The sequence below is a fragment of the Carcharodon carcharias genome, chromosome 19 (assembly GCF_017639515.1).
Source record: "Carcharodon carcharias isolate sCarCar2 chromosome 19, sCarCar2.pri, whole genome shotgun sequence".
NCBI lineage: Eukaryota > Metazoa > Chordata > Chondrichthyes > Lamniformes > Lamnidae > Carcharodon > Carcharodon carcharias.
The window spans coordinates 21,758,144-21,774,141 of record NC_054485.1 but is presented as its reverse complement, the minus strand read 5'-3'; the positions used below and the strand labels follow the sequence as shown (position 1 = coordinate 21,774,141).

The 15,998-nt window shown below is 43.0% G+C and overlaps 1 protein-coding gene across 1 annotated transcript; it reads left to right on the top strand.

The window, feature by feature from the left end:
* The first annotated feature begins 13,273 nt into the window (after positions 1–13,273).
* LOC121291170 (histone H2B type 1-A-like) lies at positions 13,274–13,642 on the top strand. Its single transcript, XM_041212261.1, has one exon. It carries the CDS (start codon positions 13,274–13,276, stop codon positions 13,640–13,642), a length of 369 nt encoding a protein of 122 aa, XP_041068195.1.
* Positions 13,643–15,998: the final 2,356 nt, after the last annotated feature.

The following is a 15,998-nucleotide window of genomic DNA, read 5'->3' as shown; positions in this document are numbered from 1 at the left end:
GCACATAAAGAGCCCATTGTTGTCTGTGCCAGCCAGAGAAAAAGTTAATAAAACTAGCTTCCCATTTTAATCCCACCTTCCAGCACCTGGTCTGTAGCCTTGCAGGTTACAACACTTTAGGTCCAGATCCAGGTGCCTTTGAAATGAATTGAGGGTTTCTGCCTCCACCACCAAACCAGGCAGCAAATTCCAAACACCCACCACCCTCTGGGTGTAGAGGTTTTTCCTCATGTCCTCTCTAATCCTTCTACCTATCAACTTAAATCTGTGCCCCCTGGTAATTGATCTCTCTGTTAGCGGAAACAGGGGCATCCCTGCTATCTAGGCCCCTCAATCTTGCACCCTCAAATCAGGTTACCTCTCAGCCTCCTCAGTTCCAAGGAAAACAATCCCAGCCTATCCAACCTTTCCTCACAGCTGCAATTTTCAAGTCCCAGCAACATTCTGATAAATCTCCTCTGTACTCTCTCTAGAACAATTTTGTCCTTCCTGTAATGTGGCGACCAGAATGGTACACAAAATTCCAGCTGTGGCCTAATCAGTGTTTTATACAGTTCCATTGTTACATTCCTGCTTTTGTATTCTATACTTGTTCAATAAAGGAAACCATTTCATATGCTTTCTTTACCACCTTTTCCACCTGCCCTGCCACCTTCAGGAATCTGTGGATGTGCACACCAAGGTCTCTCACTTCATCTATCTCTCCCAATATGTTCCCATTTATTGTGTATTCCCTAGCTTTGTTTGCCCTCCCCAAATGCATTACCTCACCCCTCTCTGGATTGAATTCCATTTGCTACTTTTCCACCCATTCAACCAAACCACTGATATCATTCTGGAGACAACAGCTATCTTTTCATGATCAACTATACACCAAATTTCCCAATCATGCCACCCACTTTTAAGTCCATATCACTAATATATACATAAAACAGCAAGGGACCCAACACTAAGCCCTGTAGAATGTCACTGGAAACCATTTTCCTTTTGCAAAAACACCCATCAACCATTGTCCTTTGTTTCCTGTTGCTGAGCCAATTTTGAATCCAACTCTCCACATTCTCCTATATCCCACTGACTTTTACTTTTCTGATTAATCTGCCATGTGGGACCTAGCTAAATGCCTTATTAAAACCAATGTAGACAACATCCATCGCACCACCCTAATCAATCCACCTTGTTACTTCCTCAAAAAATTGATTGAATTAGTAAGGCACGACCTTCCCCTAACAAAACCATGCTGACTATTCCTGATTAATCCATTCTTTTCTAAGTGACAGTTTACCCTGTCTCTCAGAATTGATTTCAGTGGGTTAGAGTAGTCAGGGCATTTTAGCAAATCAAAAATTGTATTGCAAAGCTTTTAAAACTTGCCAATTAATCTTCTTGTGCCTTAAAGGAGGCTTAAAATTAAGATAAAAATAGAAAGTGCTAGGAATGCTCAGCAGATCAGGCAGCATCTGTGGAGAGAGAAACTAAGTTAACATTCAAGTTCGGTGACTCTTCCCTTCTTGAAGGCTCACCATGACCACAACTACATAGTAGTTAATTGTGTGGTGTACCAGCCTGTTTTATGGACAGGATTAGCTTCTAGAACACTGTTTATTTAAACCAGGATAAGAGATCCCAGGATAAAAGCAAAATACTGCGGACGCTGGAAATCTAGAACAAAATCAAAAATACCTGGAAAAACTCAGCAGGTCCGACTGCATCTGCGGAGAGGGATACTGTTGACGTTTTGAGTCCATATGATCCTTCATCAGAACTAAGACATATAGAAATGAGATGAAATATAACTGGTAGAAGGGAGTGGGACAGGAGTGTTCCAGTGAAGCTCAATGCAAACTGGAGAAACAACACCTCATCTTCCGACTAGGCACTTTGCAGTCTTCCAGATTTAATATTGAGTTCAACAATTTCAGATCATGAACTCTCTCCTCCATCCCTACCCCCTTTCTGATCCCCCTTTTCCCAATAATTTATAATTTTTTTACAACTATATTTTTTTCTTTTCCCTCCTATTTTTAAATTTATTTCGATCTATTGTTTCACCTCCACCTTTTAGCCCATTTCGATCCATTCCTCCCACCCCACCCGCACTAGGGCCATCTGCCACTAGCTTGCTTCCCTTTATGTCCCCATTAGCACATCCTTTAGATAATGTCACGACCGTCAACATCCCTTTGTCCTTTTGTCTATGACATCTTTGGCAGTCTCTTCTTGGCCTCCATCTATCACTGGCCCCCTATCGCGCTCTCCTGTCCCACCCCCTTTCTACCAGCTTATATTTCATCTCATTTCTTAGTTCTGATGAAGGGTCATACGGACTCAAATCTGTATCAACTGTATCCCTCTCCACAGATGCTGTCAGACTTGCTGAGTTTTTCCAGGTATTTTTGTGTTAGAGATCCCAGGAGTTCATCTTGTGCTGAAAGTAATCCTGCTTGAAATCTCACAATCTATTTGCAGCAATTTGGCCAATTTTGGGCAAATTGAACTGGTAAAAACAATGCAAGCAAGCGGAAACACCAGGCTGTTTGATCTTAGGGGTGCATGGGTTTAATGGAGTTTTGGTCCAGAAAGAATGTTAGACCTTTTTTTCATCATCCAATCCAATGGAGTAAAAAAGCAGATTTGAATTGAAGCTGGAGAAAGGAGCAGAGATGCAGATTAACCTATCGAATAGCTGTCTGGTATAACTGGATCAGGCTGAATTTGTTGAAACTACTTTATGCCTTCCAGATTAATAGTTTTAGTGAATAGATATATAATCTCTTAACCACTTCTGATTCTGATAAAGAGCCATCAACCTAAAACTTTAATGCTGTTTCTGTCTCCACAGAAGCTGCCTGATCTGCTGAGTGTCGTCAACATATTCTTTTTTCTAAACTAGACAATCCTGTATTGGTTATTCTGTGGAGACATTTTGGTGAAGTCTGGTCCTGGGATTGGATGGAGGCAGCTGGCACACAGGGACTGACCAATCACCCAGCTAGCATGAGGACACACAATAAGAACAGTGGGCAGTAACCAGAGAGGCAGATAAGACATAGATCCAGCCAGTGTTCCCTCATCAACTCAAGAGGGACATCTATGTTGGGGCAGCATTGGTGTTAGCATCTAACCAGGGACTTTGAGCTCTGATGCAGGAACAGTAGGGCATATTGGCACATACACCCTGCCTTTTCTTTATGGATACTTGGGGAGATTGCCTGGATGTCGATGCCAGGATTGGTCTGGCACAGAAGCACAGAGTGACTCAAGGTTATTTTAGGAATAGAACACTATATTGATGGAGTTAGTTGAAGAGGAGTGGGAGGAGGCTTCCATGCACCAGAAGGTCTGGAAAGGAGAGGCGGTGGCATAATGGTATTGTCACTGGACTAGTATCCCAGATACCTAGATTAATGTTCTGGGGACCCAGGTGAAATTTGAATTCAGTGAAAATCTGGAATTAAAAGTCTGATGATGACCTTGAAATCCATCTAGTTCACTAATGCCTCTTTAGGGAAGGAATTCTGGCATCCTTACCTGATCTGGTCTACAAGTGACTCCAGACACACAGCAATGTGGTTGACTCTTAATGTCCTCTGAACAAGAGCTTTTAGGGATGGGCAATAAATACTGGCCTAGCCAATGATGCCCACATCCCATGAATGAATAAAAAATCATGTTGTCAATTACAATTACAGTCAAATACAGTAGTCAGTTGGGTCCTCATACAGATTCAGTGATGAATGTAAGGTAAATCGATTCTTGAAGAAGTAATGCTCAAAGTATCGAACATGTGCAGATTTGACACCAGACTGGTCCAGTTATTAATCCAGTAAAATGCATGAGGCCAATGCGAAATAGAGACTACCACAGAGTGGAGAAAGTGATCTGCAAAAGACTTTGAAAGGAGCATGAGGAAAATATAAAGACCACTACCTTCACTTACAAAGAAGAAATGATGTCTGAAGGCAAAGGTCAGTCAGGGAGCTAGAAAGTGATGCTGAGTGTTGTTTAATAGTCTGTTAACATTCACTGTTTAAGGTCACACATGAAGAATAGCCACTTGGCTGATGCATCCTAAGTTCACTGGGCTTTGGTCTTCATGTGGCTGGCCAATCAGTGGGCGAAGAGGAGCATTCTAATCATTAGTCACAGTCACCTCTGGAACATAGGGTACAGGAGGAGGCCATTCAGCCCCTCGAGCCTGTTCCTCCAATGATATCATGGTTGGTCTGTATCTTAACTCCGCCTCCCACCTTGGTTCCTTAACCTTTAAAACCTTCACCTAACAAAAATCTAGGAATGTCAGTTTTGACATTGACAACTGACTTTGCCGGCCTCAACAACTGTAATTGGCACGCAGGGTGTGGCTGGAAGGAAAGAGGGCAGGGCCAACGTTTTCCAGAGTTTCAGCACCCTGCCTGAAGTGCTTCCTCACATCACCCTGAACAACCCCTTGAATCTGGACACACCCACCGAGGAACGTTTCTCTTGATCTACCTTAACAAATCCTTTAATCATTTAAACACCTCAGTTAATCTTAATCTACTAAACTCAAGGGATTCAAGTTTAATCTATACAATTTGTTCTCATAATTCTCATAATCATAACATGCTGATGAATCTGCCTGGCACACACTCTGAAAGCAATCTCCTGAGCTGCGATGCGAGAGTTGCACAACAGTATTCCAGATGGGAGCTCTACATAACTACAATAACGTCCAGCTGTTTGTTTTTCAGCCTCGTTGGTATAAAGGCCAACATTCCAGCAGCCTTTTAAATGGGGTTTTTTTTGTAACTGTCCGATAGCTTTAAATGATTGCTGCACCTGGAATCCTAAACCTCTCTGGTCCTGTACAGTTCCCACCTTTCAATATAATTCTTTGAACAACATAGATCATATTTGAGTCGTCACATCCCTGCAAAGCCGAATCTGTCCCTTTAACCCGCGGAGTTCGCTCCCCGCTTGAGCACAGACATAACAGGGACAGTTTCGTTACCCATGTGCTGCGGTAGCCCGAATATCTCTCTTTTTCTCGGCTCCCCTTCGCTTTTTCCTCGCTTTCCCTCCACCCCCTTCTCCCCTTGTTCCGTTTCTCTGCCTCACCGCAGTCCCTGGGGCTAGTGCCGCTCTTGGAGAATAACTTAGAGATCGACTTTCGTACGGAAACTCTGCTGGACATTGTGGCGGTCCTCAGACACCGGCGGTCATACTTAAAACACAAACTTCCTTCAAAATAACATCCGCGGCGATGATCCCGTGACGGAGCCGGGAGTCAAGTGAAACTGACGACAGGTACATCACCTGAGAAATTAACAACATTATGAAAGCAACACAGAAAGGTCCAGGACACAGACAGAGGGGCACAACCGGATTACTTTCGGTGTAATAGTTATTTGCAAGTTAAATAACAGGCGGGAGATATAGACTTACACTGAGGCGGAACTGAGCTGTTCTGTTGAAGGGTCATGAGGACTCGAAACTTCAACTGTGTTTCTCTCCACCGATGCTGCCAGACCTGCTGAGTTTTTCTAGGTATTTTTGTTTTTGTTTTGAGCTGTTATCAACTCCAGAGCAATAATTAAGTATTTGCAAGACAAATAAGAGAGAGGTAATGAGAGGCATACACAAGAGAGGGGCGGGACTGATTTGATGTCACGTCTAATGCTAAAGGTATGAGAGCGAGGGAGAGGGTAAGGGTGGGAGTGAGATACACATGTCAGCGGGGGGAAAAAAAACACTTGGCGATGAAGGTCTACTGTAGTCTTCACATTTTTGGGGGTGAAGCCCCTGCACATCTCCTGTTCCATTGGGGTCTGAGGTTTCATGAAAGTTTGATCCTAGCAAGGAGCCACTGCTGGCTGCATTTCTACAGCTCGTTCCTGGGTGTGGTCTCTCACATTCCACTGGCACCATGCTTGGAGGGGGAAGCCTTGGCATTTGCTATTCTCCTGAAAGACGGCCGTACTTGGCATCCTTTTATACTGTATCAACTGTGTTTCAATGGGTGAACCTCTTGTCCCTGAGTCAGAAGTTTGCAGGTTCAAGTTGCACTCTTGATATAAGGATAAATGTAGGCTAACAGTCCAGTGCAATAGTGAGGGGACAAAGATAAATGTCTGTCTTTCAGATGAGATGTTAAACTTAGGCAGATGCAAAAAGGACCTGTATAATTATTTGATGAAGAACAGTGGCATTCTCTTCATGTCCTGACCAACATTTATCTCTCAACCAATATTTTAAAATATACCCATTCATTTATGTCACTGTTGTTTGGATCTTGCTATACACAAATTAACTGTAATGTTTCCTACAGCTTAACAGAAACTATACTTCAAATCTTTGTTTCTTTTTTTCTCCCCTTTATCTGTCCTTTCTTCCTTTCACCCTTTCTTCCACTTGCTTTGATCCAGGACAGTTACATAGTAAGGGGTAGCTGCAGCATAGAGCAGGTAATCGTACAAACATAAGAATTAGGAGCAGGAATGGGCCCCTCGAACCTGATCCACCATTCAATAAGATCATGGCTGATCTGATTGTAACCTCAACTCCACATTCCTGCCTGCCCCGATAACCTTTCACCCCATTGCTTATAAGAATCTATCCATCTCTGCCTTAGAAATATTCAAAGACTCTACTTCCACCGCCTTTTGAGGAAGAGAATTTCAAAGACTCATGACCCTCTGAGAGAAAATAAATTCTCTTCATCTCTGTCTACCCCTTAGGCCCCTAGTTCTAGATTCTCCCACAAGAGGAAACATCCTTTCCACATCCACCCTGTCAAGACCTTTCAGGATCTTACATGTTTCAAATCAGGTGTAAGATTTTGGGTTTTGGAGACACAGACATCTAAGATAGGCAGCTGAGGATTTGTAAGTAATTTTAAGGTAGTTAATTAAGAAGTAACAATTTAGATATGATGAATTAACTAAGTAGACAAGAAAAGCATATGAACTGCGACAGTTGAGAGTGGCTCATCAATCCTAAACAGTTGACAAAGAGTGTGTTGATCTCAGTAGCTCAGGATAGCATCATTCTTTTCTCTAGTCGAAGTGTTAGGGAACTCTTCCCTTGGTCTTCCTCCATCTTCCCTGACCCAGCTTCCATCTGAAGAAGATGGCTGATTGATGAGATTGCCACCTGACGAGACTGGCCCTGTTTCCAAGCACATGTTAATATATTTTATTTTTAGGGGCTGGCGGTTTACTGTCATGAAGAGCAGATTACAGTCATGACTTACTTACAGGCATATTGAACTTTTTAAGAAAGACCTGTGTTGTTAAAAGAAATACAAGCAATGATACTGAGCAAAAGATGGCTGATAATGTAAAGTGACCACTTTCTGAAAAATTCCTATCTGGATTATATTGACAGACCTGTCGTGAGAGAACATGAAATGTCACACTTGAAAAGATGTCATGGCCTTCTTCAAGCAGAGACACTTGATAGTGAGATAGGAAAGATGCAAAAGACTGAACTTCAATCTCCCATGGTTGCAGAGACAAAAGACTGATTTGCATGCCTCAGCAGTCACCCAAAAATCCATCTCTTGTTGATATATATCTCAGATGTGTAAATACCTCTGAGATGGATGCAAGACATGACTATTTCCTCTCCTGGAATACACAGGAAAAAATGGGTTAAAAGCTATCTGTAGACCAGTGTACGGTGTACTGTGCGAGTGTGTCAGCAAGAAGAAAATGCAGTCACCCCTGCAATTTGCAATCAAAGTATTTCTCACTCTCTGTTGCTGGAGACAAAGCTTAACAAGAAGCCATAATCAAAGAGGAAATAGGACAGCCTCTTCAGCTATCCTACAGAACTAAGTGTCTCCAACTAACTGTGAATCTGCCAAGGTTAGCTCTACCAGAATCACCCAACTTAACTGCCACAACATATCATCATCTGCACCTCATAGACAAGCAAAGGACTGATTTGTGCTTTTTTTAACTTTTATTTGGACTCTTAACTTTTCATTTCTGATCTGTGTGTTTGCATGTTGCATTTTTATTATTTTTTCTTGGGTTTTAGTAATTAATGAGCTTACTCTTTCTTTGACTCAACAAAGCCTTGTTAAATTGGCTCCTTCTAAAAAGTAAATACATTTGGACTGGGAAAAGGTATCCAAGGGGAAAGGGTTTTTAAACTGACCTTGATGCAACCAACCAAGGGGGTTGAATAGAGAAGGGGAGCATAACAAATTGGGGTCCAGTTCTGGTCATAACAAACTGGGGTCCAGTTCTGGTCATAACAAATTAGGAATCTTGTTTGGAATTTAACAAATTGTGGAACCTCATCTGGGAACCGGTCGTAAAGTTTACCCTATGTCAATCACTTGTTTACACCTTTCCAACTCACGAATACAGGACAGGTACCCAAGATGTTAGGATGGTCACTTCTCCACTGTCCATCACTTAGCCCGAGATCACTTTTTAGTTTACCTCATGCTCAGGATGATTTGCTAGATAAAGACAGTACACTGGGTGCTAAAAGGGTTTCTGCTATTGGTTCAGGAATGTTTGTAAAGTCTAGTGACCTCAATGGTGGGAGCATAATCTTTGTGACCTTTATCCCTGACTCCTTAGGATTGTTTATTTTTTTCCAGACAGAGAGAGAGAGAGAGAGAGAGAGAGAGAGAATTAAATGCTGTGCCAGCTAGATCTATGAGAGTTCTGTACAATTCAAAATAAACCATTTCCTAAAGGTGCTTATTTCTTACACAGGATACTGCACTCGTCCCAACTATACCTGAATAGGAGTCATCACATTCGGGAGAGGCAGTCAGGCCCCATGGATAAAGCTCTATGCAGTCACCTTTGAGTTAATTCAGCTCTTATATTTTATTGGCCATTTTATTGTCCTGGAGCCAATCACAAAAGTAAGTACTGATGGGATTGAGACAAAAATATTCAAATAGTTCAGGGCTGGAATTGAGCCTGAGATTGTAAACATTTCTGATGACTGGAGGAGAATGACACAGAACATGATCTGGTTGGAAATGAAAGCAGAAAATGCTGCTAACGCTCAGAAAGTTAGACAGCAGTTGTGGAGAGAGGAACAGAGCTAACATTTTTAATGTGAAGACATGGTAGCTAAATTTGCAGATGACACAAAGATAGGTAAGAAAGTTGTGAAAAAGACATGAGGTTGCAGATGGATATAGATAGGTTGAGTGAGGGGCAAAGATCTGCCAAATGGAGTTTAATGTGGGAAAATGTGACGTTGTTCACTTTGGCAGGAAGAACAAAAAAGTAGAGTAATACTAAATTGGAGAACAGCTGCATAATTCTGAGGTGCAGAAGGATCTAGGTGTTCTAGTACATGAGTCACAAAAAGTTAGTTTGCAGGTACAGCAAGTAATCAAGAAGGCTAATGGAATGCTATCCTTTATTACAAGGGGGATTGAATATAAAAATAAGGATATTATGCTTCAGTTATACAGGGCATTGGTGAGACCACACCTTGAATACTGTGTGCAGTTTTGGTCTCCTTATTTAAGGAAGGATATAAAGGTATTGAAGGTGGTTAAAAGGAGGTTTACTAGATTGATACCTGGAATGAGTGGGTTGTCTTATGAAGAAAGGTTGGACAGACTGGGTTTGTTTCCACTGGAGTTTAGAAAAGTGAGGGGTGATTTGATTAAAGTATACAAGATCCTGAACGGTCTTGGCAAGGTGGATGTTGAAAGGATGTTTCCTCTTGTGGGTGAGCCCAAAACTAGGGGGCAGTGTTTTAAAGTTAGGAGTCTCCCTTTTAGAACAGAGATGAGGAGAATGATTTTCTCTCAGAGGGTTGTTGGGTGAGAATAAGATATAGGGCTGTATTTGAAGGGGGGGGTGGGGGGGGGAGGGGGGGGGGGGGCGGGTGGGGGTTGGGGGGCAGGCGTCAGGCAGTTTGACCACCCTTGCGCCTGTTGAGACCCTTAAGTGGCCAAATAGAGGTCACTTAAGGGCCACATCCCATATTTTACCTGCAGTGGGGAGGGGAGGCTCACCAGCATGGGTTAGTGTTGGATAAGGAGGGGGCAACCTCCATTGGGGGCCTCCTAGGCCCATTGAAGGCACGCCCCCTATCAGGTCATTACCCCCTTTAACCCTCCCCCCTGAAATCTTCAACCCGGTTCCCCGACCCGAGATTGCCGACTCCAGCCTTACAAGGGCTCCTTGACTTCTTTGGACTACCTGTTGTCCCAGCAGTGGCTACTGCTCCCATCTGGCACTGCTCGGACTACAGAGCTGCTGGCCAATCTGATTGGCCACCAGCTCGCTAAGGCTGGACTTCCTCCCGAGATAGGGGCAGATGTCTCACCTTAAAGCAATTCATACTGCTCCCAGCATTAGTTGCGACAGGGCAACCAGTGGGTGAGCTCCCCATCCCGACTTTTTTAACCGGGGGATGATGGGGGGCAGGGTCTGCATAAAATCCAGCTCACAATTTCATATTCCCCCACGGTTATCATTGACTGATATCGATACCAGCCCCAACCCATCATTACTCTTCTGCCTTGCTACTCCCTGTCATCACCCTGGGATTGAATCCTCCTTGGATAGGCCCATGGTTTCCCTCTGTGCCTCTCTCTCTGCAATCTCCAAAGGGCTCTTTGAGGCTCTCATCGCAGCCGTCTTACAGCAACCCCAGCTACCGCGTGCAGCTCTCCCATCAACCTTCCCTCCCAGCACACTCGCCAGTAGTCCTTCCGTTCCACTCACCCACCCTACCACTGCCCTCTGACAGTGAATCAGTGATCACTACCCCTCTTTGCATTTTGTTCCAGAATGATTGTTCACCTGTGAACAAGTTCCTCCCATTCATTACTTTATTATCTGATTGAATCAACATCATGGCCTTGATAGAAGCCTGGATCATGGGTGGGACAAGCAACTTGGCAAGGCTCCTTCGACAGCACCTTCCAAACCCACAACCTCTACCACCTAGAAGGACAAGGCAGTATACTCGTAGAAACACCACCACCTGCAAGTTCCCCTCCAAGTCATACACCATCCTGACTTAGAACTATATCGGCATTCCTTCACTGTTGCTGGGCCAAAACTGTGGAACTTCCTCCCTAAAAACACTATATCATTGCATTAGTTCAAGAAGGCGGCTCCCCACCTCTTTCTCAAAGCCAATTAGGGATGGGAAGCAAATGCTGGTCTTGCCAGTAACACTCACATCCCATGACACAATAAAAACAATACGCCTCGGCCCTTACTAAAGGCTCCTCACCCAGCTACACTTTGCACCATCCACCTTGCCCAAACCACTGCAGTGATAGTGTAGCCTTTTTTCACAAAATCATACTTTAATCTCTTCCCTTACTCCTCTGATAACTTCTTTCAAGCATCTCATTGTGTTTCATCCCTCTTTTAAAATACTCATTCTCCATATCTTGCAGAGTTTCCCATTAAGACAACCTTCCTCTCTTCCCTCAGCCTTTGTAAACAGTAACTTCTCATCCTCAGTAATTTTAATCTCCATTTACCTTAGCTTGCCCTCGCTTCCCTGATTTCATTGGTTTCTCATCCTCCTTTAACCGGTTTTCCCTGCATTAATCTCTCCAACCAATTTTCATGGCCACCTCATGACCTTATCATCTCACATGATCTCTCTGTATCCACTGTCTTGATCACAGATCGTATCCCATTATCCCTCAGCTCCATTGTCTTATAACCTCGGTTCCTTCTGTACCTGTCACTGGACAAAATTCTTCCCAATTCCTTTAGAAAGGTGTTTTCAAGCTGGCAACTTACAAGCCTTAGGCTATCTGTTTGTCATGATATTTCTGTCGTTGATGATTTATCTCTCCTTTGTTTGGAGAGTGTTAGTTACAGAATGGTGACCCTTAAAGAAGTCTTCGTATTCTTCCATAGGTTAATGGAACCTGAAGCGCTTAATATTCAAGAATAAAAGTGTTTCAAAAATATAGGAAAGGATGAAAAGGAAGTCGGGGAGCAACACTGATTAGGGAAAACTTTGCAGCTTTGGAAATAGAGGATATCCTTAATCCATTTGCTTAGAGTTGAGAAGCAAGAAAGGTATGATCAAGCTACTGAGGGGTATTCTAAAGGCCTCAGATTAGTGAGAAAGAGTTAGAGGAGCAAATCTGCAGGGAAATCACTCAAATGTGCAAGAACTATAAAGTGGTGATATCGAGGGACTTTAATTATTCAAATATCCAAATTAGGAAAATGTTAGAGAACAAGTAAGGAGGAGTTTCTGAAATGTGTTCAGAAAACTTACTTGACCAATGTGTTCCTGTTCCAACTAGGAAGGAGGCACGAGTGGATGTGGTGCTGGGGAATGAGTTGGGCCAAGTGTATCAAGTGTCTATAGGGAAACACATATGTAAGAGTGATAATTAAACAATAAGGTTGATATCATTAAAGGAGAAGAGAAAGGAACAATTTAAAGTAGAACTTCTAAATTGGAAAAGGGCTAACTTTAGTGGGATGATAGGGGATCTAGTAAGGGTAAATTGGACAGAAAGACTGGCAGGAAAATGGTAACAGAATAACGGATGATCTTTAAGAAGGAGATATTTCAGGTACAGGCTAAGTGCATTCCAACAAGGTTGGAAAGTAGGGGTACCAATGCTAGAGCTCCGTGGGTGATGAGAGAGAAAGAGAATATGAAACAAAAAAAAAGAGGGTGTATGATGCATGTCAAGTGAATTATTTAAGCAAGAACCAGGCCAACTATAATAAACTGAGAAGGAAAGCGAAGAGGAAATAACACTGAGGGAGAGAAACTGAGAATAGAATGGTAGTTAATATAAAGGGGAACCCAAAAAAGTCTCTATTGGCATGTAAATAGTAAATATATGTTTAAAGGCAGAGGCAAGGCTAGAATATCTGTTGACTAAGGACGTGGATGCTGACAAAATATCAGTAGAATTGGAGATGCTGGAGGTAATGGGTGGGGTGATGTACTGGAAAGGCTGGCTACGCTTTGAGAGGATAAGTCACCCGGTCAGGTTGCTGAGGGAGGTGAGGGTGGAGGTAGGGGAAGGAATTACTTCAATCTCCCAATCATCCCTAGATATGGAGGAGGTGCCAGAGAAATGGAAAATGATGACAAATTATTCAGGAAAAGGTGTAAAAACAATCCTAGTAACTAGAGGCTGGTCCATTTAACCTCAGTGGTAGGTCACGTTTCAACAACAATAATCATGGGAGAAATCAAAAAATCCTTGGAGAGTTAATTAAGGTACTTTGAGTTAATTAAGGAGAGCCAGCATAAATTTGTAAAGGGTAGATCATGTTGGTCCAAGTCGAGGGGAATGCCTGAGGTGGAAGCTGCGGCTAAGGACGGTGCACCCCGCAGGTTGAAGCAGTTGCTGACTAAAGTCACCAAGAAGCCGCCCAAGAAGTGGAGGAAATCTCGCAAGCAGAGCTATTCCGCTTATGTGTACAGGGGGCTGACCCACGTCCACCCTTCCACCAGGATCTCATCCAAGGCCCTGAGTGTTATGAATTCCTTCATTATTGACAGTTTCGAACACATCGCCTCTGAGGCCTCGCACCTCATTCACTACAACAAGCGCCACATCATCATGGCAAGGGAGATTCAGAGCGCCGTCCGCCTCAAGCTGCCTGGGGAACTGGCCAAACACACCGTCTCCAAAGGTGCCAAAGCAGTCAACAAATAAACCAACTCCGTTTATGTCGATCATTCTAAAGATTGAAGATCATATTTGATCAATCTAATTGAATTATTGATGAAGTAACAGAGAAAGCTGATGAAGGAATGCAGTGGATGTTCTTTATAAAGATCTTAAGAAAGTATTGGACAAAGTATCACTTAAAAGGTTGGTTAACAAAATTCAGGCTCATGGAATAGGAGAGTCAATGTCAGCTTGGATTAAAAATTGACTCAAGGACAGAAAACGTGAATTGTAGTAAAAGGTTGTTTTTCAGACTGGAGGATGGTGTTCAGCCTAGGACCACAGCTTTATTTTTCATTTATATATAAACAACTTGGATATTGGAATAGAGTAAATTTCAAAATTTGCTGATACCAAATTTGGTGGTGTAGTAAACAGTGAGGATGATGCCAACTGAGTGCAATTGGAATTAGATAAGCTAGTAGAATAAGCTAGTAGCTGGCAGACAAGCGACAGATGGAATTTATTATGGAGAAGTGTGAGTTGAGGCATTTTCGCAGAAGGGGAAGGAGAGGCAATATAGGCTTAATGGCACAGTTCTAAAACAGAACAAGGAACTGGGGTTCATGTCATAAATCCTTAAAGTTATGGAGCAGATTGAGAGAGTAATCAGCAAAGCATTTAGAATCTATGGTTTCATAAATTGAGGTCTTGAATACAAAATCGGGGAAGTTTTGCTGATCCTTTATTAAGTTCTGTTTAGGCCAAAACTAGAACGTTATATCCAGTTCTTGTCACTATACTTTAGGTGAGGGTGCTTGAGAGGGAGCAGAGGAGATTTATCAGAATGGTTCTAGGGATGAGGGATTTTAGCTGCAAGGTTAGGTTGGGGAAGCTGGGCTTGTTCTCCTTGGAGCAAAGGAGAGTTGATAGAGGTGTACAAGATAATGACAGTTTTAGCTAAGATAGACAAAGAAAAGCTATTCCAACTAGTTGGTGATACAAGGACTCAGGGACATAGACTTAAGGATTTGGGCAATAGATGCAGGGGTATGTGAGGAAGAACATTTTTACACAATGAGTGGTATTGACTTGTAACTTGCTGCCCACAAGGATGGTGGAAACAAAGACAATGGATGATTTCAAAAGGAAATTGGCACTTGAGGGAAATAAACTTGCAGGCCTACAGGGGGTAGTGGGATTGACTGCATTGCTCTACAGAGAGCTAGAAGGGACTTGAAGGGCCAAAAGATCTTCTGGATGTAATGACTCTACAACTATTAAAAGTAGATCCCATTCACCTGTAGCTTAAGATTCTTTCCTGCTTAATCTTTGTATTTGGAGCTCTCCTCTTTCCACGCCCCCTTCCGCCCCCCTCACCCCCTCATATTGTACACCAGTGTTGTGTGTAGGGGTGTAGGAGGTGTATATTTATGAATTCTTGTTGCTCTGACAAGGTGGCATCAAACCAGGAAATGTTGTTGATCTAAGAGTAGTCAGCAGATGGGGCTGCTGCACTAGATACATCCTGTAGAAAGGTGTGTGTGTGTGTGTGTGTGTGTGTGTGTGTGTGTGTAGGGGTGTGTGTGTGTGTGTGTGTGTGTGTGTGTGTGTGTGTGTGTGTGTGTGTGTGTGTGTGTGTGTGTGTGTGTGTGTGTGTGTGTGTGTGTGGTGTTTAATTTATGCCATTGGATTTGGCCCATCAAACTAACTTTCATTTATACAGCACCTTTCATGACCTCAGGTCATCCCAAAGTTCTTCATAATCAGTGAAGTACTCTTGCAATGTAATCACTGTTGTAGCCAAGAAAACCGGGCAGCCGATATGCCCACAACAAGCCCCCACGAAGAGCAAAGTGATAAATGACAGTCTGATTTTGTGATGTTGGTTGAAGGGTAAATATCAGCCAGGACATTGGGGAGAGCTCCATTGCTTTCTTTGAAGTAACGGCCATGGAACCTTTTACTACCACCTGAGAGGGGCAGATCAGGCCTCAGTTTAACATCAACCTGACTTGTCAATCACTTCTTCCACAAGGTCAGAAGGCTTTCTTTTCAATTCCACATAGAAAACCTTCACCCAACGTTATCACGGGATAGGCCGGATATGTGTTATGCCTGAGTTGTGCTCATAGCTGGTTGTTGTTTGTGTATCATCACATTCCACTCTGAGGTCAAAGTAAAGCAGTTGATCTACAGGCTGTGACTTAATGCTCCATCATTGGTTGTAACAATCTTTATACTAGCTGATAGGTAGGAATAGTCTCTGCATAGTGAGAGTTTCTAGGTTCCCATAACCCATATGATGAGGGGGAGGAAGTGACCCACATCTACCAAATGTCCAGTCAGAACTCAGAGCCCAGAGTTCCAGTTTCCACTCATTACGATCATCTGGAGCAGG

Bases quoted from the DNA above. Each gene is read 5' to 3' on its own strand.
- LOC121291170 (XM_041212261.1), top strand. From the start codon at position 13,274: ATGCCTGAGGTGGAAGCTGCGGCTAAGGACGGTGCACCCCGCAGGTTG.